General features: G+C 40.1%; 2 protein-coding genes across 2 annotated transcripts in view; one reads left to right on the plus strand and one right to left on the minus strand.

The window, feature by feature from the left end:
* LOC139471517 (activated CDC42 kinase 1-like) overlaps positions 1 to 9175 on the minus strand; it is a 107677-nt gene extending 98502 nt beyond the window's left edge. Inside the window, exon 1 of the mRNA XM_071253897.1 lies at positions 9067 to 9175. The gene's annotated coding sequence lies outside the window, so the exon portion shown is untranslated. The remainder of the gene's footprint in view (positions 1 to 9066) is intronic.
* Positions 9176 to 9265: 90 nt separating this feature from the next.
* The window catches only part of LOC139471679 (ER membrane protein complex subunit 1-like), a 32354-nt gene continuing 17690 nt past the window's right edge, over positions 9266 to 23929 (plus strand). The window contains exons 1-11 of the mRNA XM_071254128.1: positions 9266 to 9360; positions 11471 to 11595; positions 12936 to 13001; positions 14570 to 14672; positions 15246 to 15277; positions 16691 to 16781; positions 17201 to 17359; positions 20122 to 20230; positions 20514 to 20678; positions 21215 to 21286; positions 22541 to 22636. Coding sequence (XP_071110229.1) covers positions 9266 to 9360; positions 11471 to 11595; positions 12936 to 13001; positions 14570 to 14672; positions 15246 to 15277; positions 16691 to 16781; positions 17201 to 17359; positions 20122 to 20230; positions 20514 to 20678; positions 21215 to 21286; positions 22541 to 22636 — 1113 coding nt within the window. The remainder of the gene's footprint in view (positions 9361 to 11470; positions 11596 to 12935; positions 13002 to 14569; positions 14673 to 15245; positions 15278 to 16690; positions 16782 to 17200; positions 17360 to 20121; positions 20231 to 20513; positions 20679 to 21214; positions 21287 to 22540; positions 22637 to 23929) is intronic.

A 23929-nucleotide genomic window follows, 5' to 3' on the forward strand; every position in this document is an offset into this window, starting at 1 on the left:
TTGGATATATTTATATCAGGGTCTGTATGACAGACGATGGGCTTCCATGCAGTGCTTGACACACTGACCCAGTCAGTAATGAACACCACAGAATGCACAAGTTTCAAGTGGATACATTTACATTTCAGAAAGGCGTGGACTTTGCAACCAATTATATGCTCCTAGAAGGAAAGCTATTCTAAGCAGCCTCATTATATCCCGAGTGTTGACAATTCACTGCTAATTGTGCATCTGATAGAAATAAATGAGTCTCTTGACAAATATATTTTTACATGTCAGCAAAACTCAGTAAACACAGTTCTTGTGTTAAAAACAGAGACAAAATACATACCGTATTCGACGTAATTAGCGCCCAGGGCACTCTCAAAATTAGTAAGGGGGCTCTTATTAGAATATTATTTTAGTAGAAAAAAGAGAGTTGAAAGATAAATTTCGTGATTTATGCTGACACACTGAAATGTTTATATGCGACAGATATATGTCTGAGTGGGGTATTCATGTTAAACTGCGGCATGGCATCTCAGTGTGCTGGCACTATAAATCGGCATCAGTCCGGACTAGTACAAGCAGCCACACACACACACACACACACATACACGTGCATGCACGTCGCTATATAAGTGCAATAATCTTGGACGCAACGTTAAACCCCAATTCACCTCACCTCACCTTCTTCTGGTCAAGTCAAACAAGTAGTTTAAGACATAAGGCACGTCACCAGTCATAATGATTTTGAGCCATATTCACTTTCAAACCTGATCTCCATATTAACGTAACCAGCAGAAACTGCTGACTCAACAAGAAATGACTTTCTTTCCTGTTGCATGGATGTATTGTTGACACATGTCTGTGTTGGATCATAGGATTTCCTAAGAAACCTGCTTCTCATTATGACTCATTTGCTTTGTTTTAATATCAAATACTTTTAATGAAGGCCACACACCACACAATGCTGTTATCGTAATGTGACAGAAAAAAACTTTTCTTTGCTGGCTAAATGCAGGGGTTTTATTTCCAAATAACACACAACTTCTATATAACACAAGCTGGTAGTCTTTTTTAAAAAGACAAAAGATCGATTTGGAAAAGACCTGAACTCTTCACTGTCATAGCCGACCAGTTGTATATGGTACCAGATGGGACATGTTTTTTGTGTGACTGATAAATGTTACCAAAGCAGTACACATGGCACACTACCTCAAGAGTCTGAGAGTCGTACTTTTTCACCTTGGTGATCTCAAACAAATATTAATTAATGTACACTTGCTACAACCACGACTAAGGACATGGACCTACCACTTTAGGTATATACTCATAATAACATATATACCGTATTCGACGTAATAAGCGCCCACGGCGATATTTTCTAATATATTGGCTAGTGAACAATCCCAATTAGCACCCCTTCTGATTGATCAATGTACACAAGACTTATTTATTCGTGTATAATACGCAATCGTGTGTTATATGCACCCTTAATTAAGGGCAATAAAATTCTGGAAAAATATATCTGTGTATAATACGCACAGACTTTTCTTTTGTATCATTTCAGGCTGTCAGCATAAACCACAAAATTTACGATCTTTCACCAAAATTATATTCTAATAAGAGCTCCCTATTTCTAATTTAGAGAGCGCCCTGGGCGCTTATTACCTCGAACACTGTATATCTTATCATCCATGTTCCAAATTAAAGACAAAAGGCAAGGAGTCTGGCCTTGATCCAAATTAACTGGCTCTGTGAAGTGGGCCAGCATTTTTGTTGATTTTTTATAATAAGGATGTCAGAATTACCCATCACTGCATTGGCACGAGGATGTCAGAATTGTCCATCACCGCTATAGCACTGGCTAGATAATGACACCATTTACCTTCCAAAATTCCTGAATTGGAAAACCAAACAGTGGTAGGGTGAGATTCGTGTCCAAATATAAGAAATAAACAAATTGGGAGTGTAAACAAACAACTGTCAAAACAAAGTCAGGGCTCTCTTTCCACAACAAGCACCTGTACATAAACAAATAAACATGTAAAATTCACACAGTCTTCATCTGGTAGGCTTTCGGGTCGATCAGTTCATGGCAGCACATTTCTAAGACAAGACATTTCCAGAAGTCAGGCCACATTTTTCTGAATTTTGGTCTCACTTTCTGGATTTTTTGCCAACCAATTAGCTTGGATAGGTGAAAATAAAAACAAACGTATGGGGGCTCACCTTTATCAAGGGACACACAAATAAAGTGATGGGGAACTGCTAAACCACATGTCCTATGAAATACTACCCAACACTTGGATATGATACAATGAGTTTCCATTGATATTTTTCAAGAATCTATATAATTATAATTATAATAATAATAATAATAATAATGATGATGATGATGATGATGATAATAATAAAAATAAAAATAATAATAATAATAATAATAATAATAATAGATCAAACCCAAGGTTTTTAGCTCACCTGACTAAAGAAATATGTTTTAAGTCACTTCAACAATAATTTGGTACATACAAAAATCAATAGCTTCAGAAATACTTGTGCAAAATATTCTAGAAAAAAAAGAGAGAAATATTTTTGCCACTTCATTTATGTCCAAAATGTGCAAATAGGGGATGGCTTGAACAAACGTGGATCGTCTAAGAGTCACAACAATTCACACAAAGTTTTATCCTTCTGTGCCCTGTCGTTAATAACACTTTTAACTTTTTGTACAATTTAATTTTTCAAATAATTTTAACGAAAAACTTTCAACAAAATTCAATTAACTTGAACAAGATAAGAGGAAAGAATCTGTATGCCAAATTTCAGCTTCATCAGACAAGTAGTTTCAGGGGAGAAGATATCAGAGCATGGTAAAAGTGCAAGGGTCTTTCAACTGCAAATGTCAGTGTGTGGTTACTGGGATCGCAGGGTTATGAACCTTTGAAGTAGTCTGAAATAAACAAAATAGAGACCCCTCTTTGAAGTGCTGTAGATCCCTAGCCCTTGCCTCACTGGTGAAGAAATAGCTGTCATGGCTTTGACAAGCCAAAGGGATAATTGACACACTAGTCAAAATGCTGGCCTATGGTAAAAACAATCACATTTACAAATAGAGGGGCTGTTTTAAGTACAAAAACTCTTACCCGTACAATGGCAGAGTTAGAAACTAACAGCTTTTGTCCTCTAGTCCTTATAATGATAACATATAGCAAAACACTTAAAATGGGCCAATTTCTACTAGTCCTTAGGATACCTTTACTATTGGGCAGTTTGGTAAGGACTACAGGACTTGTGCCAATTTAACGCTGCAATGGGCATCTGTTTGACAAAACTGAATATTGCGATTGATTTTACAAACCCTAAATCAGTCACCTGTAATGGCCGCCATAAACATTATTTTCAAAACCAAACAATTACTTTTCGTACATGTTGTTAGGAAAGAAATCTGGAACAGCCTTCAAATTTGAAATCAATATATCCAATAGTTTAGTAGAAGATGAGGCTGTCACAAAGGCTGTATTCTAAACTCAAATGCGTTGTGATTATACTAAGGAGCCATCTGTAATATTTCATATTATAATGACCATGTTTCCCACTATCATTATGTCAGAGAGAGCTTTCCCTATGGAAAAACAATGTTAGTTTGTCCTTATTTTCTTAATCCAGAGTTATTTTGACATAGCATTCAATGAAATAATGTTAAATTGTGTATTAAACCATTTCTTTTTTCTTTGAATCCTCACCATATTCGACATAAAAAGTGCCCCCGCTCTAATAAGCGCCCATGGCATATGGCTAATATATTAGTTAGTGAACAATCCCAATTAGCACCCATTTCCATTCCATTCTGGAAAAATATATTTCAGGCTATCAGCATAAACCACCAAATTTACGATCTTTCAACTCTTGTTTTTTTCTTCACCAAACAAATATTCTAATAAGAGCCCCTTATTTCTAATTTGTAGAGCGCCCTGGACGCTTATTATGTTGAATACAGTATTCATATTTGTGATTTTTTAACATAAGCCATGTTTGATGTAGACCTTGGACTGAATATCAACCTTTAAGACCACAAAGATAAATAAAATACAAGTTTAGGAAGGCAGATTCAAAATTTTCTTGACACAGACTACTCCATTATTTTGTCCATCACAATGCTTATCAAGTGGAGCTCATAGACAGGTGGTTGTTGGTGGATGGTGGGAAAGTACACAAGTACTTCATGCAATCTCATTAAAATCAGATCTTTGTTCTCACTATCGCTAAACAAAGATCTGAGGACATCCCATTTAGGGTTACGTCAGAACGACCTTTCATCCAACCAATCAGAGCGTCGCTTTCCAGATCAGGAAAGTGACAGTCAGAATGTGTTTTCTAATCATGCAACCACGAAATATTTAACACGGGGTATTCCGAACGACAGTTACAGCTTTTATGATTATATGCAAACAATCTAGGTCATCTATAAGCCATTCCAGAGTGTTCAGTTTTAATTTTTTTAATCGAGACCACGTCAAAATATGCTTTGAAGCATAGTCGCCAGTTTGAAACTAGTGTCGCAAAGCTCAAGAAAGCTGCCTTCTGATTGGCTAATGTCGATTTCTTGTCAGTCATTTCATTGGTCGGTCAAAATTCGCGAAAGGTCGTTCTGACGTGACCCATAATCGGATGTCCTCAGATCTTTGTTCAGTGGTAGCGAAAACTAAGATCTGATTTTAATGAGATTGGTACTTCATGTCTAGTCCAATAGTTAGGGACGTCAAAGCAGTTGAACAATCAGATTAAATATCTTCAAAGCCCTGGAACTATGGCTTGTCATATGCTGGGACTCTGTTGTAGAGTTACGGTAGAATATCTCATTTTGATCTCAACCTTAAGGCTTCTATTTCTCATCCACATCTGAAGCAAAGCATCATTGATTGCAACTTCCAGTATTGGTAGAACTTCCCATGTTATCACCACAGCTCGGCTTGGTTAGGTAATGCACCTTACTTCAGCGCAATACGCAGACAATTTCCCAATCTAGCACTAAGAAGGATCCTGTTTTGTAATCAAACTGTCAGCAGGTCAGTTAGGTGTGGTCAGAAGACAGGCCAGATTTCTTCATGCATTGCGGATGTTGCCACAGGACAGTATCATATGACCATAAAGATACAAATCTGGTGCCTAAAACTAAGGGGTACTAAGTTCACAATGTTTTGTATCTCCTTGAAAAATCTACAATCTGTCATATTTGGCAAGCTGTCAACTAGACTGTAGGCACAGTCTGTAAACAGAACAGAGCTGTGCAGTGGAATAGTACATTACTTGATTTTCACACACTTTCTGCAATTTTCACAGGAGTATACTAGGCATTACCAGATCTGGTGAGGAAACATCATTCCTGATTTTCACACAATAATAATATGCTATTCATATTGCGCATATTTCCACACCACTGAGTGACATGCTCAGAGATTGCCATTGTTATTACCGTATTAGACGTAATAAGCGCCCCGCTCTAATAAGCGCCCACAGCGATATTTGCTAATATATTGGCATGTGAACAATCCCAATTAGCACCCTTTACGATTGATCAATATAAACAATTCATTCATTCGCGTATAATACGCACTCCTGTGTTATATGCACCTTTAATTATGGGCAATTAAATTCTGAAAAAATATATCTGCCGTACATAAACATTTCAGGCTGTCAGCATAAACCATAAAATTTATCTTTCAACTCTGTTTTTTCTTCACCAAAATAATATTTTAATGAGAGCCCCCTATTTCTTATTTTGAGAGCGCCCTGAGCGCTCATGACATCGAATACGGTCATCAGTGGATCAGGGTGAACACAACAATCATTCTCAGCTCCCTGGGGAGTATACAACCCAAGCTGCATGTTAGGCGCTAGAAGGTTAACAACAACATTGCCATCTCATCCTACCGGGTACCCATTCACTGCTGGGTGAACAGAGGCACATTTTTAACAAAGTCACTTGCCCAAGGAGACGGCACGCATGTTACATGTGCTTCAGTGTCGGGCAGGACTGAAGCCCAAGAAACTCTCAGAACCAAACTGCCAGAACACAGGCACCCATCCAACAACTCTCCACGACCAATGTTGCTTACCTCACCTGATTTGTGACCTGCGCAACCCATGTCTTGGGACATCTTCACAAGGCAAGGGAGGTAACTGACTATAAAAGTCCAGTTTCCACCCTTGCTGAACTAGGCTGGTATTATGGAGTTACATTTTGGCTGGACTAACCAGTTTATACATAGTCCAATCAAAATCGCGCACTGAAATCGAAATCCGGTTCGTAGAGTGTCATGCAGATTTCGGTCGACTGCAGGATTTGCAAAGCATGTGCACCACTAACTCGTTGTCACCACATATTTTCTAAATCTGTTCATGCTTTTAATCAAGGTGCTCACATAATTTGATGCACTTCGCGATGTAAGACTCGTTTTATCACAATATAGATCTTGATTTTCAATCAGATCGTCTTGACTGGGCGCTACCGTTTTGTTTGAAGCAAATGCAAGTGATACGAGAGGTTGAATCTGATTGGTCAATAGGAGAGGCATAGAAAGGATATAACTCGTAATAGCCACTGGTGGCACTACGATCGAGCCCAGGAATTCCAGCCTAGTTCGGCAAGGGTGGAAACTGGACTTCAAAAGTCAGTTAACTCTCTTGCCTCGGGAAGATGGTCTTGGGACTAACTGAACTAGTGCCTAACCCTGGGTATAATATTTGGAAAATTGACACTCTGCAACTTTAACCTTCTACAAGTTGTTTGTTGTTGTTTAACGCTGCAATATTCCAGCAATAAGACAGCGAATAATTGAATAATAATAAGAAATAATAATTGAGTCTGGACCACAAACCAGTGATCGATATTGTGATCAACGATCCACAACATTGGGGAAGGTATGAGGACATGTTATCAACCAAGTCAATCAACATAAGTTTCTGGAGACCAGTTCTAACCCGGAATCCAATGGGGAAGCCGTTTAAAAGGAAATGAGTGAGTGAATGTGGTTTTACACTGTGGTCGACAGTATTACCACTACATCAGAAATAACTCTGTGTTGAAGAGACGAAATTTGACAGAGAGCATGAGCAACAATCAACCAAGCCTGAATATCCAACCGCCATGCAAGGTTCATACAGATATGGAACACAAAAATTCAAAGCTTTTCAAGAGAGACTGAGAATTCATGGCCTTTTTAGTTGTTTGGTTTGTTATTTAATGCCGCACTTAGCTATATTCCAGCTATATGACGGCGGTCTGCAAATAATCTAGTCTGGACCAGACAATCCAGTGATTGACATCATGAGCATCGATCCACACAATTGGGATCAATGACATACTTCAACCAAGTCAGGGAGCCTGACCACCCGATCCCGTCATGGCCTTTTTAAGCCTGTATGCATCATGCCATTTTAGTCAACTCTTATGACAAGCATGAGGACCTGTTCAAACCCAGAATATCATATTAGATGCAATAAGCGCCCAGGGCGCTCTCAAAACTAGAAATAGAGGGCTCTTATTAGAATTCAATTTTGGTTAAAAAAACAGAGTTGAAAGATAAATTTCGTGGTTTATGCTGACAGTCTGAAATGTTTATATTCAACAGATATATTTTTCCAGAATTTAATTGCCAATAATAAAGGGTGCATATAACACATGAGTGCGTATTATATGCGAATAGGGGTCGGAAGGGGTGCTGATTGGGATTGTTCACTTGCCAATATATTAGCAAATCTCGCCGTGGGCGCTTATTAGAGCGGGGCGCTTATTACGTCAAATAAGGTACAAACAAGTGAAATTTACTTAAAAGTGGCCATGTTATAAAGTAAAATCTACTCGAAATTGATGCTGAAAGACAAATTCATGCAAGTAGAAGTTAGAACATATTATAGGATAATAATAACATGGACCATGTGAACTAAAAGGAAATGTTAAACACTCATACTTTATTGCTAAGTTGGTGCATGATTCCTGCAATATTATATGCAGAGACATCAATCTTTTCTGAATACCATGAAGACACTTTGTAGTGTGTGAAGAGTTATCTCCCTTCTAAGTCCATAACCACAGCTGACATAAGAGCTATAACCTGTCAACAGACAGGATTTATCTGCTCATCAACCGTCCCACCCCTCAGCTAAACTGTATGAATAATATTCTACAGAAATAAAGCAACAAATATCACAGTTCATACTATATACAAGATTGTAACCTTGTAACATAATTACACAAAACAAAAATTATTTGAAAAAGGGAAATTTGTTATTGATAAAGGACTTATCTTAATTACTATTCCCAACTTTCTAATAGTTTCTTCCGCCATAAAAAAATCCCAAAACAATTAGCCCAACTAAATATTCGATCATGAAAATGTCCTTATTCATGATATTATGACCATGAGAATAGTTTGTTTTCTCAGCCATTCAAAACAATAAATTACCCGGATATGTATATCAAAATGTAAATACCATTCGTTCAGAATACCATTTATGATTATGTACTTGGAGCCAAGTTACAAAACCAGTCATATTCAATATTACAATTCTAATTTACTGAGAGAGAATTACACACCAAAATAAGTCTAAGATATTTTAACAAAGGTTATATTTCTATCCTAGGGTGTGTACATAGTCTAGTTGTAGCCTGTTTCTGTTAATATTCAGTTCAGGTAACATTCAACAAAATCAGTACAAACTTGAGAGACAATACATCAATAAATGTAACTGTTCCTCATAAATAAACATACACAATCAAACAAACATAATAAACATAAACATGATAAACAATCACTCAGCTAAATCGCGTCTTGTGACACTAAAATAATCTGTAATCCAAAACGATTTCCAAGCGTATGCACTGGAATCACGGTTCAAATCGATGATATATTGTGACTTACCATGGGTTAACGTGGGAGGCAAGAGATAGGTTATACATACAAATTATGGGCAAACTGACATTTGTTTTTAAACGTGAAGATGCAGTTTACTCAACTGTTGAATGTGAATCTGAAATCAAACCACAACTTCGGGTCATTCGCAATCATTTCTTCCACTTACCTAACGGTGAACGGGTGCTTCAGATATCTGTTTTACTACGACTGTGATTAAGAGGCATAGTGCATTCACGCGTGTTGAGATAACGTAAACTTTAGCCTATCCCAGATTACACATAACTGGGCACCGCCATATCAAATACACAGGAAGTCTCCTCTTTTTTTACGTGTGATAGAGTTGTCTCCCTTAGTTATTTGCAAACATGGCGGCTGCATGTGCGAGGAAGCTTTGCCAACTTCTGCTGCTGATTTCACCGGCTTTTGGTCTTTTTGAAGATCAAGTTGGAAAATTTGATTGGTATGGCATAGAATGTGGCAATTTCATCCAAATACATCAACTATGACCTAGCCTAATTTAGCTCAGAACCAAAATGTTGCCGGTTGGATGATGATGCTGTTTTGCATGAATCAAACTCAGCTCCTACTAGTCCTACGTCCTAATAGCGTGAAGAGTAAACTGTCCTAAATCGTACTTACTAGGGTTGATCATACCAGATGCAGAAGGAGTAATGCACTTTTCAGGGTGCATTTATTTCCAATTCCAATCAACGCTTCAGAGATAGACCCGTGAAGATTCCGGGGTAGAATAGGTCTTCAGCAACCCATGCTTGCCGTAGAAGGTGACTAACGGGATCTGGTGGTCAGGCTCGCTGACTAGGTTGATGCATGTCATCGATCCCAATTGCGTGGATCGAGGCTCATGATATTAATCACTGGATTGTCTGGTCCAGACTCGATTATTTACAGACCGGTGTCATATAGCTGGAATATTGCGGAGTGCAACAAACCAACCAATCAACTTCTATCAAGTACCTGCATTTGCCTATACCCTCATTGGTTAGGTTGATCATTGTTTTTCTCTGTCATAACTTGGGTGTACGGTTCGTCCCAATAAGAAAAGTTAGCCGCAGTTGCTCTGTCTCTGTGCTGCTCCATATAAACGATTTTGATACTGACTTGTCGACACAGACAAAACTAACAATCGATCAAGTGTAAGGAGAGTGTCTTTATTCTTATCACAAAATGCTGCACATGATTTGCAAACTTTACACTCTAATCCTGTACGAGACAAATGGTGCATCTCTAGTCATGGGTCTATGACGTCACATGTTGTGTGTTCATGAGCGTCGGTTCACACACCACCATACCAGTATGTTCGCTTGTGCTTGAAACCAATCTAATATCTCTAATATGAGTGATTCATCATATATTAAACATCATGTATGGTATTCACATTTCTTTTGGCAGTGAGTATACGTATTAATATTTATCGTCAATATTTTGTAGTTTGTTAACACTACATTCCTCGGGGCGGTGGGGTAGCCTAGTGGTTTAAGCGTTCGCTCGTCACGCTGATGACCCGGGTTCAATTCCCGACATGGGTACAATGTGTGAAACCCATTTCTGGTGTCCCACCCCCCCCCCCCCCTCCACCACCGTGATATTGCTAAAATCGCCATAAAACCAAACTCGCTTACTCACTACATTCCTCCATTACCTGTGAATACACATGACAGTCTTCCGGTGTAGTCACTAATTCTAATCAACGAATCGTGACTTGACCTGTGTGTCGTCAGACCAATAACTTGCCAGATTACATCCACAGTGTTCTTGTGCAACTTGCCACAACCTTGCAGCCTTCTACTCTACACACTGCTTCAGTATTAGGCAATGGTAGGGGTCTCACAAATTCATGCACAGTGTAGGGTTCATATGACTTCCATAAGTTTTGCATTGCCTCCTTTCTTCAGCCAGAGCTACAGATAAGCAGCGTATTTGTGTAAAATACCCCCTAAAATATTCAAAAACCAATTACTTTCAATTAACATGTGTACAGAAACGCATGTATTAAATGGAAAACTCAAATGAAAAAAACAGCTCGCGTAAATACCCAATGAAGCTTTTTCAGCATGTGTTCAAAGGAGCTAATTTCAGAAACACAATTACAATCTAATTTTCTCTCCCAAGTCAAGCCTACATATTTAGAACAGTTTTATACATCTCCAACATTATTTCATTTTTTTAAATCTTAAAATGTTCACTGATTTGGGGAAAAACCCAATAGAGTGATGAATAGATGAGTGAAAAAATATTGGTTACCTTATGAAAAATGTAATAACCCAATTAAAATAGAAACCCTAGAGTAAAAACTCTAGAGCGCTGTTTAGATTGTTAAAAATCCATCACAATTACGTTGCGAGATCAGCCTTCTTTATGCAGTCATGGAGGTATGTAGTATCTGGAAGAAACCCATGTAGAATTGATGATATTTATTTCATATGACAATACTTCAGCCCAATCTAAGTCAAGGATGATGTTTATTTATTGTTTAGCACGATTTATATGACTCATATCTACTCCTAGTCTTTCTGACCTTAATAAATTAGCAATTACAATGTTTCTTTCAGGAAGCAGTCATATGTGGGGAAACCAGTGCACATGTTCTGGGACCAGTCATCAAGTGGGAAGAAGCTGATTGTGTCTACAGAGAAGAATGTACTCGCCTCCATACATGCCAACAATGGAAGCATAGGTGACTAATTTACACTCAACAAAACAGACAGCCTCTGGGGTCTAATGGTAGAGGGTCCGCCCGGAGAGCGGAAGGTCCGGGGTTCGATCCCCAGCGGTGTCATACCAAAAGACGTTAAAAGATGGTACTTGTTGTTACCCTGTCTGCCGCTCGGCATTAAGGGGCTAAAACAAGGACTGGTCGGCTCGGAGTCAGTATACTGTGTCTGAGTGGGGTATTCATATTAAACTGTGGCATGGTATCTCAGTGTGCTGGCACTATAAATCGGCATCATTCCGGACTAGTACAAGCAGCCACACAAACACACACACGTGCATGCACGTCGCTATATAAGTGCAATAATGTTGGACGCGACGTTAAACCCCATTTCACCCCACCTCACCTAATTTACACTCAACAGTGCAAGGGGCCAACCATTTGATTTTCAGGGGGCTTGGGATTTTGTTTGGAGATATTTTTCCGGCTACAGCTAAAAAACAGATTTATTTTTTTAAATTATGAGCGTGACCTTTATTTGAAAGACCTTGCAACAATGTCATTTTTGTGGCAGGAAAGTTTGGTTTTTTTCACTTGTCTTTGGGAACAATTATATTTTTTTTATGTTATCTCAATAAGATCCGGGTTAGAAAAGGTCTTCAGCAACCCATGCTCGCCGTAAGAGGCGACTATGCTTGTTGTAAGAGGCAACTAAGAGGATCTGGTGGTCAGACTCGCTGACTTGGTTGATGCATGTCATCACATACCAATTGTGCAGATTGATGCTCATGTTGTAAATCACTGGATTATCTGGTCCAGACTTGATTATTTATGGACTGTCATCATGAAGCTGAAATATTACTGAGTGTGGCATTTGAGGACAAACAAACAACAGACATTTCCTTACTGACTGAAAGCAGGAATCACGTATACATGAACTCTACTGGAGAGAATAATGCAAAAAATTTTGGATATGCAACATCTCGCTTGTTGTAACTTAGACAGGAAGCACAGTTATGAGGTTATGCGTCTCACGGGATCGGGTGGTCAGGCTCGCTGACTTGGATGAAGCATGTCATCGATCCCAATTGAGTGGATCGATGCTCATGATATCGATCATTGGACTGTCTTGTCCAGACTAGATTATTTACAGACCGCCGTTATATAGCTGGAATATTGCTGTGTGCGATGTAAAACAACAAACAAACCAACCACTAAGTGTAGCATATGAACACATGATAATTTGAATTTATCTGTTACAACAGTAAAGTAGAATTATTTTATAGAAAACAAAATCCAACAGACTCAAAATACCCCCCAAAAATAATGAAGCAGTAATAAGTATCCTGTTTCTCACGTTTCAGTTTGGCGACGGGTGTTTGAAGATGACAAGAGAGGTCATATGGACACAGTGCTTCACCAGGGAACCTGTGAGTTGAACCAGTTTGTTTGTTGTCTTGTGACCTCCCTGGAGCGTGGCTGTGAAACTATGAAACTACCATTGTCTTCCACAATATTATATGTGTGACCCATGGGTCTATGGTGCTGCAATTATTGTGCAGAGTTCTGTCCCTCTGTTGTGACAGGATCTGCTGACTGAGTTTGAATCCTCTGAACGCCACCACACCTGTGCTTGTGGATTTCACAAAAGAAATAAAATGTTTACACTTTCCTAGTAAAGTACACATCCTAGTGTATTTTGGGGTGGGGTACCATCTGGGATTTGAACCCACACTCTCAGAGTGAGGCCTCGCCGTGAATAGCTGCAAAATTGCTGATGCGGCGTTAAGCAATATTCACTCACTCACTCAGTGAGGCATCTAATTGCCAGCACACAAAGTCAACAGCCTAACCCATTCAGGCACAGAGGCTTCAAATAAAATGGAAGTCTGACAACTGTTACTTGATATCATGCCCTTGTGCACCAGGGCCCCGTTCCACAAAGCGATCTTAGCGCTAAGTCGATCGTAACTCCCATTCTTTAACACTGACTTACGACAGTCTTAGCGCTAAGATTGCTTTGTGGAACGGGTCCCAGTCTGATATTGGCATGGCTCCCTAGGAAAGGGCATTAACTGACTATGAAAGTCCAGTTTCCTCCCTTGCCGAACTCGGCGGCAAAACCCAGGCTCAATCACAGCACCACGAGTGGCTATTATGAGTTATGTCCCTTCTGTGTCCCTCTTATTGACCAGTCAGATTCCATCTCTCATATCACTTGCATTTGCTTCAAACAAAAAGGGGGGCACGGGTGGCCCAGTCGTCTAAGGCGCCACGATCCGTGTGCAGAGTTGCATCCCTTGGGCACGCCAGAAACCTATGATTGTGGGTTCGAATCCCGGTTTGCCCCGATTATGTTTCTAGGTTTGTCAGCACCATACCCTCACTCGTGGGTTTCATCGAAGTGGTAAACGTCTGAGACCTGCATCACTTCGGGCTTTCCTCCCACATTAAGCTGACACGCCGCGATATAACTGGAATACTGTTAAAAGCAGCGTTAAACCCAACTCACTCACTCACTCACTCACTCACTCACTCACTCACTCAAACAAAAAGACAGCACCCAGTCAGGACGATCTGATCAATAACCAAGATCTTTATTGTAATAAGACAGGTCTTACCCTGCGAAGTGCATCAAATCACGTGAGCACCTTGATTAAAGACATGAAAAGATTTGCAAAATATCTGCCAATGCCCAGTTGGCTGTATACATGCTTTGCAAGTCCTGCAGTCAACCAAAATCTGCATGTTGAAATTCATGTTGTTTATGAACTAGATGATTGGACTATGCATAGACTCGTTAGTCCAGGCAAGATCGTCCAACTCCAGAATTCCAGCCAAGTTCGGCAAGTGAGCAAACAACTTCTTATTGTCAGTTAACCCCCTTGCCTCGGGAAGATTGAAAGCTATGAATAGACAATGATATAGCTTGAATATTGCTGGCTGCAGCTTTGAACAAGAAACAAAAAGACTATTGATGTGTGTCTGTTTGTTTCAGCCCTAGTGACGGTGTCTGGGGGCGGCAAGATGGTGCGGGGATGGCACCCGTCTACTGGCTCTCTCTCATGGGAGTCTGTGCTGAAGGCCGAACCAGACATGAGGTATGTATTGTTAACTTGCTGTATAACTCCTTGTATGGCCTGTTTAATTTTAAAAGGGATAGTCACGAGATAGCTTTGTTTTGAAGAACTACTGCCAAGTTAGCAGTGTTTGTTTTTCTTGTCATATTTTGCGATTTGCCCAAATCCCAAAAGTTCAGGTCCTAATCCTTATCCCAACTGTATGTTTGGCTTAATTATACACTTGTATAATAAACTTTTTCAGAAATGTTAAACACAAGGGAAGTTCATTTGCGAAATGTATTGATTTATTTGTTCGTTCATGATCGTATGGGCTGTTGGGTAGCTTAGTGGTTAAAGCGTTCGCTCATCAGGTCGAAGACCCGTGTTCGATTCCCAACATGGGTTTGATGTGTGAAGCCCATTTTTGGTGTCCCCCGCCGTGATATTGCTGGAATATTGCTAAAAGTGGCGTAAAACCATTTTCACTCACTCACTCTGATTGTGGGTTCATACTAGTGGAGGTGTCTTTCCCTCAGATTGAGTGATATAACTGATTTATTGTATTGTTTATCATTCACATTCTCTTAACTCTTCTTGTAATTTCTATTACAGAGCCTCTGGTGTTTTCACAGGACGTTCTAAAGGTGGGTATCCTCTGTGGGTTCTGATGTTTAGCTCACCTGACTGAAAGTCAAGTGTCGCACAATCTGACGATCCTGACGTGGGATGGTGACCCTTGATCTTGGTCATCTGTAGTGTTGGTGGTCGAGTATCGTTGCTGGAGCCTGTTAATGGTCTTTACTTGGACTTGAAATGCATTGGCAAACCGGGCAGTTTGTCCAGCTTGCAATCGTCAAAGGGCTTGGTGTCGCTGATTTCTTGTCAATCTTGGCATGTGGTGGCAATTCAATAACGTATAATTGTTATCCAATCTGGGTAGATTTCTATGGGGCAAGAAATGGGGGAACGCATGTGCATTTCAATTTGTTCTGAACTCATGTGCATCGGGTTACCATGGCCGTTGCCATGATGCGTTTGGGCGATCAGTTATGTTGTCATCTGCTTTGTTTTTTTAATCATCAAATTTCAGTTTTCCGGACAAGGTAATGTTAAATTTTGGAAACTTTGACAAAAATTACCCACATATTTAAATGACAACTGTTCCTGCAATGTTACTTGGGGTAATGTTTCTTTTGCAGTTCAGTATATATGTTTTTTTAGGGGGTGATATTTTACATTTAGACTTTTGCACTTTGACCATGTTCCTAAGATCTCCAAAATACATTTCCTTGCACTATAAGTATGCCTAATAGAAACTACAGAGCTGAAACTTCATGTTCTTATTTCCACCATTCAATATTAATGTGTGATAAGGTTCAATGATAGCAGACCCTGAAGTCCCACGTCACGAGCAGTACATGTAAATAGGTCCCGGGGTAGAATAGGTCTTCAGCAACCCATGCTTGCCATAAAAGGTGACCATGCTTGTCATAAGAGGCGACTAACGGGATCGGGTGGTCAGGCTTACTGACTTGGTTCATGCATGTCATTGATCCCAATTGTGAGGATGGATGCTCATGATGTCAATCACTGGATTGTCTGGTCCAGACTCGATTATTTACAGACCGCCGTCATATAGCTGGAATATTGCTGAGTGCGGCATTAAACAACAAACAAACAGACATATAAATAGCATCAATTGCTGAACCTTAAATATAGGTCTCTGTTAAAAGGTTAGGGAGATGGAGGGACCTTGAGGCTTACTGCTATGGTACTGAAGTCTTCGGACCTCAAGGGGCAGTCGGGTAGCCAAGGGGTTTAAGCGTTCGCTCATCACACCGAAGACTCGGGTTTGATTCCCAACATGGATACAATGTGGGTAGCCCATTTCTGGTGTCCCCTGCTGTGATATTGCTGGAATATTGCTAAAAGCGGCGTAAAGCCAAAACTCACTCACTCACTCTGGACCTCAAAACCTTGATATTTATTGAAAGGAACACCCTAACCTTCATGCCTAACTTCAAACATCCTTTCCACACTATCCCTGTATGTTTCAGCTGAGAGTGTGGTGGTGGCAACAGCCCATGGCCTGTATGCTCTACGTGCTTCGGATGGGGCCAAAGACTGGGAACTGGATCTGCCCAACAGGTAACTCCCTCAGATAGAGGACGCCATAGTGAAGATTTGGGGTTAGAATTTGTCTGAGGCGCCGTGATTCTCTGTGCATAGTTGCGTTCTTTGGGCACGCCAGAAACCTATGATTGTGGGTTCAAATCTCGGTTCGCCCCGATTATGTTTCTAGGTTTGTCAGCACCATGCCCGTGGGTTTAACCGAAGTGGTAAACGTCTGAGACCTGCATCACTTTGGGCTTTCCTCCTACAATGAGCAGGAATGCCGTGATATAACTGGAATACTGTTAAAAGTGGCGTTAAACCCAACTCACTCACCCAATCATGAGTGTTCATGCCCTGATTAAGACCCTTGGTTTGTTTGCACCAAAATTCCAAGGTTCTGTTGTCTAAATCATTATAAAATCCCCAACAATACAAACTTCCTGACATTTCAGTGACACTGTGGACTACTGGCACATGGCCAGCCGAGATCATGACATCATCCTGGTCGGTGTGACCCCCAAAACTGAGGTTACCATAGTAACTGTCGGACAGGGAGGGAAACTGAAATCTCATCGAGCTGTTCGTTCCCTGTGGATTACAGTGGAGACGAGGTATGTGAAGTTGGAGCACATGATTGTTGATTTTCTTAGTCATTGTCTCTAATATTTTGTGTTTTAAGACAAATAATATTTTAGTTTGTGTTAAGTGCAGTGTGTATGATTAAGTGTTTACCCATGGAGCCTTGAAGTTAAGGAGATGTCATCTTCCCGAGGCAAGGAGCTAACTGACGATGGAAGTCCACTTTCCAGCCTTGCCGAACTAGGCTGGAATTATGGAGTTATATTTTGGATGGACTAACGAGTCTCTGCATAGTCCAATCAATATCACAGGACTAAATCGAAATCCGGTTCATTAATTGTCGTACTGATTTCGGTCGATTGCAGGATTTGCAAAGCATGAACGCCGCTAACTCGTTGTCAACAGATATTTTTTATTTTAAAAAGAATGAAAAAACAAACAAAACAATGATTATTATTATTGATATGCGGACCTGTGAACATCCGCGTTAGAACTGGTCTTCAGCAACCGATGCTTGTCATGAGAGGCAACTAACGGGATCAGGTGGTCAGGCTTGCTGACGTAGTTGATGCTTGATATCATGTCTCATTGGCGTGGGTCAATTCTCATGTCAATCACTGGACTGTCTGGTCCGGATTATTATTTACAGACCGCCGTCATAAACATTTAGCTGGAATATTACAGAATGCATCTTCCCGAGGCAAGTGAGATAACTGACTATGGAAGTCCTCTTTCCAGCCTTGCTGAACTAGGCTGGAATTATGGAGTTATATTTTGGATGGACTAACAAGTCTATGCATAGTACAATCAAAACTGGGTAACGAAAGCGACATCTGGTTCGTAAACTGCCTTGCAGATTTCGGGCGATTTCAGGATTTGCAAAGCATGCGTTCTGCCAACTGATATTTTTCAAATCTTTTCATGTTTTTAATCAAGGTGCTCACGTGATTTGATGCATTTCAATTCATGAAGTAAGACTCGTTCTATCACAATATAGATTTTCATTATCGGTCAGATCATCTTGACAGGGCACCACCATTTGTTTGAAGCAGATGCGAGTGATATGACCGGTCAATAGGAGGGACTTAACTAGTAATAATCACTGGTGGCGCTACAATCAAGCCCAGAAATTGTAGCCAAGCTGGAAACCCGACTTGTGTAGTTTGATATTCATGATGTTAATCACTGGATTGTCTGGTCCAGACTCGATGATTTCCAAACTTCAGTCATATAGCCAGAATATTGCTGTGTTCGGCGTTAAAAAACAATCAAAGAAACCATGCACATTTATGCACATATATCGACATGTCTGCACCAGGGGTCCGGAAACCGTCATATGCGCCGGACATGTCCGATTGGGAATCTCAAATGTCCGGTTTAAAATATTGCTTACCGGACATTTACATTTTTCTGTCCGGACATTTTAAAAAGTATTGTCCGGACATTCCTAAATTTTGACCGGACATGATCACCAGTTAGGACTGAGCAGTTTCTGTCTGCAGTTGTAACACAATGAAGATTATCTACACTGACAAGCTTTGTTTGTTTTGATTGCTGTAAATACATCGTACCTAGAATGATAGTCCAATCGGTCAATCACTGTAATAGGCAATAAACTGAGTTGACACTGATTAATCGAGGATTTATTACTGAGAACATCTTGTTAATTTGAGTAAAATGTGTTTACAACTGTACATAAATACCTTGCATCATCGATGTACCTCATTATCCTCACAATGCTACGATACGTAACCTCAGACAAGAAGCGAAAGCGTGACGACAGCCAGTCGACCGATGCAGATCAGTCCAGCGGATCTGCCAAACCCTCAAAGTCTGAATGATCATTTTGTAAGTCGTGGCTAACGACTTTCACTTGGTTGACATACAACGAGGATTTGCAGATTTTATTGTTTTCAGTAGCTAGTCGTATATTGAATCTTGATTGACCGCCATTTTGCTTTCTGTGACGATCGATATCAATTTTTTTTATGGTCAATAATTAAGTACAGATGAAAAAGTATTCAAATAACTATTGCTATCAACGATAGTTTAGGATTTATGAATATATTATCTGTCTTGTTTTTATATAATCTTTAGTTTAAAAAAAAACTTTTCCCGTGAGGTCACGTGATAACCAAATATGGGATAATAGTCTCGATCCAAATGTTACAACGCGTACACTTGAGCAGACTCATGAATATTAATTAGACCATTCACAACGTTGACAGATCGTTATTATAACAGAAACAAACGTATGTTTTCCATATATATCTAAAATGATATTATTTGTTATTAATTGTCCGGTGAATTAAACAATTTAAATTCATCATATTATGACTATGTAACAACTTGTAATTTGTGTGTAAAAAGTCGTACTAAAACACGCTGTTTGAAGGGGGCGTGGCATAAATGTAAATGTCCGATTGGGATTTTAAATTTTCCGGACCCCTGGTCTGCACACACATCTTTACATCCTTGTTAGTCAAACTATCAGACTATCATTCTATATTAGGAACGCTGGTGCCTGATAAGGCGGGTGTTACGCAGTGTTTTTCAAACTGACTTCATTTTCACAAAGCTGTCGTTATACATAGGCAATTTCACGTGCCGCACGATTTACATGAACTACAAAATCCGCGAAGCACTCAGCGTTCGCACGAATGCTCCCATTGGTATTCCCAGCGAACATTTCATGTTCCTGGCCATAGTTCTCCAGAACAGCGGGTTTCATCCATGGACCCTGAGGTTAGCGTTATAACGAGGGACTATGTAAATTAGCTATGTTTCCTTTCAGCTGCGCTATATCAGGAGAGGCGTACTTTGTGTGTTACCGGCCAGAAACCCAGTCTCTCCAGATTCTGCCTCTGACAGCCGGCCAGGCCTTCACCCCACAGTCGCTGCAGGTAGGAAAATTGATAAACAGGAATTTCTCTGTGCTTGTTGGAAGTATGAGGTGCCACAGTCACTTGCACAGTTGTCTCCCTTAGCATGTAGGACCACCCCTGCACCCCCCCTTTTTATTTTGAAAAAAAATCTTTATTTCTGTATAAATTACCACCAAAGACAATAAGTAAATCTTAATTGTGCACCCCCCCCTTTTCAAAAAGCTGTATCCGCCCATGTTAAGTATGTAAGATTGACTTATTATCAAACATTCCCAGACATCTGAATTACTCACCTTTTCAGGATCTGAATCTTCAAGCCAGCATCTTCACTCAACTCCAGTCCAGTCCAGTCAACCCAAGTGCAGATGACCCAAGGGCAGAGGTCATCCTACGAGTGTCGAAAGACCACATGGCAGTACTCACAGTTTCAAAAACGGGGGTGAAAGTTGTGAAAGATTTACCAAAGGTTTGTGTGATATTTTGCAGATTAGAGAAAAGTGGGGTTTTTTTATGTTGTTGTTGATGATACTATGATGACAGTGAAGGTTATCATGTTTATATGCTGCTGCTGATGATGATGATGATGTCAGTTAACATTATAGTAGCATACCTGAAGAACACATGATGATGATGATGATGATGATGATGATGTCAGTAAATATTATAGTAGCATACCTGAAGAACACATTATGATGATGATGATGTCAGTAAATATTATAGTAGCATACCTGAAAAACACATGATGATGATGATGATGATGATGATGATGATGATGTCAGTAAATATTATAGTAGCATACCTGAAGAACACATGATGATGATGATGATGATGATGATGATGATGATGTCAGAAAATATTATAGTAGCATACCTGAAGAACACATCATGATGATGATGATGATGATTATGATGATGATGTCAGTTAATATTATAGTAGCATACCTGAAGAACACATGATGATGATGATGATGATGATGATGATGATGATGATGATCTATTCCAGGTATCATCTGCCCAGATCACATACCAGGGAGACAGAGACTTCCTCCTCACACTGGAAAGGTCAGGGCTGGAGGTGAGAATCTGCTATAGCCAGAACATGTTGAGCATAGGTGGATCCTTGAAAACCAAAAGTAGTATGTTGTAGGCAGTCAAATTATCTGAGAGGATTTTGATATTTTGTATCCCTCCCTTTCAAAACTGCTGGATCCGCCCTTGTAGACAACCGGTGGGGAGCCAGGCAAGGCCCATATTCATGACGTTAGGCCCCAAGGCTGCATCAAATTTCTGAAAATGATCCCAACTTGGAATAAATCATGTTTATGTACAGTAACTGAGCAATATAACTAATGCTATGGCTTTGTAAAGGTCCCCCAAAAAGGAGGAGGCGTTAATCACTTTCTAATCAGCCAATTGGCATGGAGGCTTCAAAATTTTAGACGAAAGGGAACGTGGAATTCAGAGAGCCATTCTGATTTCTGTATCTTATAACTGGATTTGCTAGGCCTAAAAAAATAAAAGAATTGGTTCTCAGGCAATGACTTTTGAAAATATAGTGCAGACAGGCAGTGTTTTTTTTGGTTGTTGCTTGTTCAAACTAGTAATTTTTAGCCCTGTAGCTATAGCAAGTTTTGTTCTGACCAAATTTTCATAATCAGGCCGTGAAGATCCGGGTTAGAAAAGGTCTTCAGCAACCCATGCTTGCCGTAAAAGGTGACTATGCTTGTCGTAAGAGGCGACTAACGGGATCAGGTGGTCAGGATCGCTGACTTGGTTGAATCATGTCATCGATCTCAAATGCGTTGATCGATGCTCATGTTGTCAATCACTGGACTGCCTGGTCCAGACTCGATTACTTACAGACCGTCATCATATAGTTGGGATATTGCTGATTGCGGCGTTAAAATAACAAACAAACAAACAAAAATCATAATCAGGAGAAAGGTGCTAAAGTAATTTATCTTTCAAAACTGCACCTGACATTGATGTGTGGACAAGGTAAAGATGCAATGAGGGGGAATTATGATGGGAAACAGGCATCTGATTGGCTCAAGAACCAACACATCTGTCATCTGATTAGATGATCAAAGTTTGCTCAGAGTTGACCTGGTGTGACCTTTGGAAGGTTTGTCAGATCATGACAGAGATGTTCGAATCGGCGTAAAAGATCTGATCTGATTTGACCAAATTGCTGCAACACCAACTATTACATACTAGAAAAAGGTAGAAATATATTGTGGTGAAGCAATGATTTAGTGACATCTTGTGTATGTTACGCATAAATTATGATGATGATGATGATGATGATGATGTGTTGTGTATGTTGCAGTTGTCCCTGACAGCGTACGACATGAAGAGTTGGGGGGAGGTTGCCGACTTGGCCCAGACCATGGCCTTCACCAACACACACGGACATCCCAATATGGTCAGACATTGTCACATGTTACTTTTCCCTTTTCTGTTTTAGGGGCGGTCAGGTAGCCTAGTGGTTAAAGCGTTCGCTCGTCACGCCGAAGACCCGGGTTCGATTCCCGACATGGGTACAATGTGTGAAGCCCATTTCTGGTGACCCCAGCCCTGATATTGCTGGAATATTGCTAAAAGCGGCGTAAAACCATACTCACTCACTCACTCCCTTTTCTGTTTTATATGTCAGTCGATCAGCTGTGTGAAAAGTGGAGATATAAATATTCAGATTCATATAATTTTTCACAAATTATTTTGAACAGCAATATTTGAGACAAAACCATTTCAGATTGCTATAGTCATATGAAAAGCAACTTTCTATGTGAGTTATTAAACAATAATTCAAATTAGGAAAAAACTGTTCAATTTTCTCATGCAATGTGTGTGACAAGACTAGTCAACCACTTTACTTTTCTAATAAGGACAAATATCTCTAAGCCCTAAAAATAAAGTGTATTTTGGGCCTAACATTTTTATATGCTGTAAGATTGAATCATAGACAATGTGTCATCTTTCAATGCATGATGTCACATCTCACTGGGATTACTGGTAATGTGATAGGTCCCTATGCTTGTCTGAAAGGTGACTAAATGATCCGGGTGGTCAGGCTCGGTGACTTGGTTGATTGCATGTTCATGATCAGTGTTCATGATCAGATATCAATCACTGACTTGTCTGATCCAGACTCGATTATTTACAGACTGCTGTCATATAGCCGAGTGAGGTGTTCACATCACCCAATCAATCAATCAGTGTGATCTTAGGCAAGGACTACCTCAATTAGGCAAGGACTACCTCCATGGTCTATAGGTAGAGAGGTACGAGGACAGGGATCAAACCAGGACCTTCCGCTCTCCGGGCGGACGCTCTACCACTAGACCACGGAGGCGGTCCCAAACTGTCATGAACTATAGTGACTTTGACAAGCGCTTTTCTTATTGTGATGTTCATTTGTTAGATCGTATATATTCATCCAATCTGACTTATTGACTTTGGCCATTTTTTGACTTATCACATTTCTTGGGTCCAAATCATTCACTATGCGACTGCCTCCGTGGTCTAGTGGTAGAGCGTCCGCCCAGAGCAGAAGGTCCGGGGTTCAATACCCGGCCCCATCATACCAAAAGATGTAAAAAGATGGTATTTGTTGTTACCCTGTCTGGCGCTCGGCATTAAGGGGCTAAAACAAGGACTGGTCGGCTCGATGTCAGCATACTGTGTCTGAGTGGGGTATTCATGTTGAACTGCGGCA

The sequence above is a fragment of the Haliotis cracherodii genome, unplaced genomic scaffold (genome assembly GCF_022045235.1).
Source record: "Haliotis cracherodii isolate W230 unplaced genomic scaffold, xgHalCrac1.p SCAF_23, whole genome shotgun sequence".
NCBI classification, from domain to species: Eukaryota; Metazoa; Mollusca; class Gastropoda; order Lepetellida; family Haliotidae; genus Haliotis; species Haliotis cracherodii.